General features: G+C 48.3%; 1 protein-coding gene across 1 annotated transcript in view; it reads right to left on the reverse strand.

Annotated features, from left to right (window-relative positions):
• The window catches only part of PLEKHM2 (pleckstrin homology and RUN domain containing M2), a 42,534-nt gene extending 42,350 nt beyond the window's left edge, over positions 1-184 (reverse strand). The window contains exon 1 of the mRNA XM_004705410.2: positions 14-184. Within this exon, the coding sequence (XP_004705467.1) occupies positions 14-184 (171 nt within the window). The remainder of the gene's footprint in view (positions 1-13) is intronic.
• Between the last annotated feature and the right edge of the window lie 4,091 nt (positions 185-4,275).

Here is a 4,275-nt window from a genome sequence, read left to right on the forward strand (position 1 = left end):
GGCCCGTACTCACTGCCGGGCCCCGACAGCCCCTGCGCTCGCCCTGCGGGCCGAGGCCCTGGAGACCCGCCCGGCCCTTCGCCCCGGTCCCCGGCCTTGCCCAAGCCTCAGGGGACCCTCCGCGCACCCCGCCGAGACCGCCCGCTTCCCCGACGGCGGCCCCGAAGCCGCAGAGCCCGGCCATGCCCGCCTGCAAAGTCGCTGCCTCTAGTCCCTCGGCCCCCCGAGACCCCGGGCCTGGCCTTGTCCCACCCGGAGGGCCGGGCCTGGCGTCCCCGCCTCGCCCGGGACCGGCCCCCCACGCAAGTCCTCTCACCGTCTCCCGCCTCGGGTCCTCCGGCCTCCCAAACACCCCCCTTCAGCCGCAGTCCCAGCGCCCCTTCCTCCCCCTCCTGCCGTCACCTCACGTCTGCAGCGCCACGTTTCAAGGGTCTTCAAACGGCCCTTGAAACCCACCCTAACAGCCGCCTGTACCTCCAGATTCACCGTCTCAAATCCATCGCTGGCGTTCGCCCACGCCTACCTGCTAGTGGACTTGGTCCCCACACACCCTTGAGTCCTTGGCGGTGTGCTGCAAGATGCACCCTGTTCTCCCCCTCTTTATCCTTAGACACACCAGACCCAGTCACCCCAGCACTGCTTCAGAAACCTTATTTGACAAGCTCATCCAACATGCACGCCCCCCGCCCCTGCCCCCAAATATCCTCCTCATCCCTCCATCTCCCAAACAGAGAGTCCAGATGGTGCTAGTTTTTTAAATTTTGTTCTGATGTGATTTGGATAAGGGGACAAAACCTCCTGAAAAGAAAGCAGAAGAATTCTTTGAAAGCTGAGATTAGTAAAAATAATAATAATAATAAAGCTTGGATTAGTGCATACTATTACCACCTAGGGCAATAATAATAATAATATTCTTAATAATAAGATGGTGCTAATAAAATATAAAATAAATATGCAAACAATAAACATGAAATATGTAATAATAGCAATAATTATTTGAAAGCTGAGATTGGTGATTCCATTACCACCTAGGACAAGAATTCTTAGTATTCATGATGATGACAATATTAAATCTTAGCTAAATTCCACACACTGAACTAAATACTTTACTTACATATATTTGTCTCTATATTACATGACCATTCATGTACAGATGACACTGAGGGACGAGGGAAAGGTTTAAGCCATTTGCCTAAAATCATAGTGTAAGTAGTGGAGCCAAGATACCAAGATTTCACCCCAGAAAATCCTACTCCAGAGATTATTTGTATCCCTTTTTATAGGCCAAAGACTGGTGGTGTAATGGTTACACATTGGACTGCCATTCACAAGGTTGGCATTTCAAAATCACCAGCTGCTCCACGGGAGAAAGACATGGGTATTTATTTACTCCTGTGAAGAGTTAAAGTCTCGCAAACTCACAGGGGCGGTTCTACCCTGCCCTATAGGCCCACTATGAGTCAGCGTCAACTCAACAGCAGGGAACTTGGTTTAGTTTGGTTCTAAAAGGTGATCCCATAATGGTTTGGTCTCCTAAGAAGAAGCAGCAAGGTTTCTATAGCAACTAAAACTAGAACCCAGCACATTTTTTTTTTAATTTGTATGAAGTTCAGGAAAGTAAGAGACGGACTTTATGGGGTTACAATGAGTGAGAATCAATTCAAAGGACAGGTGTGTGTGTAGCTGAGCAGAGGGCAGGGGAATGTCATTGGACAGGTTAGAGAAAAGGCTGAAGGCAGAAGATATATGAACTTTGAAGGAGGAGAGAAATCGCCCGCTGGCCAAAGGTGTTTGTGGCCAGTAGGAGGAAAGCTGACTAGTCTAATTGCCTTGGTGCACTCCCTCCCTCTCCACCCAAGCAAGGGTGCCTACAGGCCCCAACCTGCCTGACATGGCTCCAGTTCACACAAATCCATATTCTGCTCAGAGTTGAACCAAAGAACTTTGGGGTCTTTCCCTGCTGCTGAAAAGCAAGCTCTATTCTGCTAGGTACCATCTTCTGCTGCGTGCCACCTTCCTACCAATGGCTGCTTATAACTTGGGCACATGGTGGCTTCAACAGGTGTTGTCATTGCTTGGCTGTATATCTGGGCATCTACCTGGTCTGACTTGAAGCCCCACTGATGAAGATCAAGGATTGCAGCCTTCAGTATGGATTACAAGTCAATATAAAGCAGACCAAAATCCTCACCACCGGACCCATAGGTGACGTCATGACAAATGGAGAGAGCATTGCAGCTGTCGAGGAGTTCATCTTGTTCGGATTCACTATCAGTGCTCATGGAAGCAGCAGTCAAGAGAGCAAAGGCCACATTGCATGGGCTAAAGATGCTGCACAAGCCTCTTTAAAGGGTTGCAAAGCAAGATGGTACTTTGAGGACTAGGGTGTACCTGACCCAGGCCTTGATATTTTCACTCACTTCCTATGCATAGGGAAGTTGGACGTTGAATAAGGAAGACCAAAAAGAATGGACGCATTTGGAGTATGGTGCTGGTGATGAATATTGGAAGTGCCATGGCCTGCCAAAAGAACCAACAAATGTGTCTTAGAAGAAGTGCACCCAGAACAGTCCTTACAGGCAAGGATGGCAAAGCTTGGTCTCACATACTTTGGACATGTTGTCAGGAGAGCGAACAGTTTCTAGAAAAAAGCATCAGACTTGGGCAGTGAACAGAGGAAAGCCCTCGTCAGGATGGGTTAACACAGCGGCTGTGACAAGTGGTTCAAACTTCAGAACCATGGGGGCCCTGGCACAGAACCAACACCAGCACCACCTGTCTGTGGCGTAAGAAGGCATGATATGGCTGCCATATTGCTTTCAGTCCCATCGATTGGGGGGATGGGGACATTCACCTGTTCACAACACTCAGGAGGAACAAACAGGTGGCCTGTCAAATGTCTAAGGTTTGCATCGACATGGGAGTGGATGGGACAGGAGAGGAACGTTGTCTTTCTAACAAGACTTCTTACAGGGGAGGGCATGGGGCCCAGTGTGTGTGTGCATGTGCAGATAATTACACCGTGTCCAGTGCTCAATATGGAATTCATCTGCCTGTCCACAGCACAGTAACCCTGGAAAACACAGGATGCCTAGCAATCCTGTCGCTAGGAGTCATTTAGACTCAAAATTGAAGCTCATTTATTTATTGCATAAGACTGCTGATCATGTGGAAAGCACACGAGACGCTGAGTCAAAAGGCATCTGTAGTGCAGAGCCTCCTCTGACTCATGGGAGGCCTCAGGCAAGCCCCTCCTCGGCCTTCTTTTCCAAATTAGCGACACAGGAAGGACAGTTTTGTTCTCGTTTCCCCCAGTATTGTCTTTACCCACATCTCATACTGCTCAGCTCCGTCCAAAGAGTGAAGACCTGGAAAGGCAGGCAGGAACAGAGCCCGGGGCTCCGACTCTCCACTCTTCTTTCTAAACATTGCTTCTGCCTCAGGAGGAAAACAGAGCGGGGATCCTGCTATGTCCCTAAAAAGTGATCAGAGAGTATTGTAAAGGGGGGGAAAAAGGAGTGGGTCATGGCTTAGGGTTTAACAGTCTACCCCCTTCACCCTCAACTCAAGGAAAATATATTTCTGCTTCCGGAGGTGGTAGATGCTGTTGACTTGATTCTAGCTCACAGGGACCCTCTGTATAACAGGCCAACACCCTGCCTCGTGGGCTCATCATTGCTATCTCTGGGCCCATGGATGCAGCCCCTATGTCAATCCATCTCCAAGCGTCTTCCTTTTCCCCTCAGACCCTGCAGAGGAGGGAGTAAATAGTTCCTCAGCCATCATGCTTGTGAGGCTATGTGATGTCCACCTGAAAAGGGGATGATAGAAGGACTAATTATAAATCAGAGCTCTATTTTATTTAAAAAATCATCAGTAACTTAAAAAATTACGTATTGCACAATTCAAGCAAGATCTGAATGACTTGGTTTTTAAAAGTTTGAAAACAAATCTAAGTATCTCTTTGGGCTTGTGCTGTTCTGAAAGACATTTCCTTCATACGTTTTAAAACTTGTTTTCATGTTTACAACTATGTGTTGGCTTTCAATCTCATTTTGAGTTAATTTGACAGCTCATGCTTCCCCATATATTACTTGTTCATCCATATTTTGAAATATACTCAAATGAAGTTGAACAAACCATACAAAGAAAAAGGACTCAAGAGAAAGGCACCAGCCCAGCCTCCTCACTGTCAGCCAGCAAGGTGGTGTCATCTGCACATCACAGGTGGGTCATAAGCCGTCCTCCAGTCCTGATGCCGCTTTCTTCTCCATC

This window comes from Echinops telfairi, unplaced genomic scaffold (genome assembly GCF_000313985.2).
Source record: "Echinops telfairi isolate 266 unplaced genomic scaffold, ASM31398v2 ScPeMD7_7457;HRSCAF=8495, whole genome shotgun sequence".
NCBI lineage: Eukaryota > Metazoa > Chordata > Mammalia > Afrosoricida > Tenrecidae > Echinops > Echinops telfairi.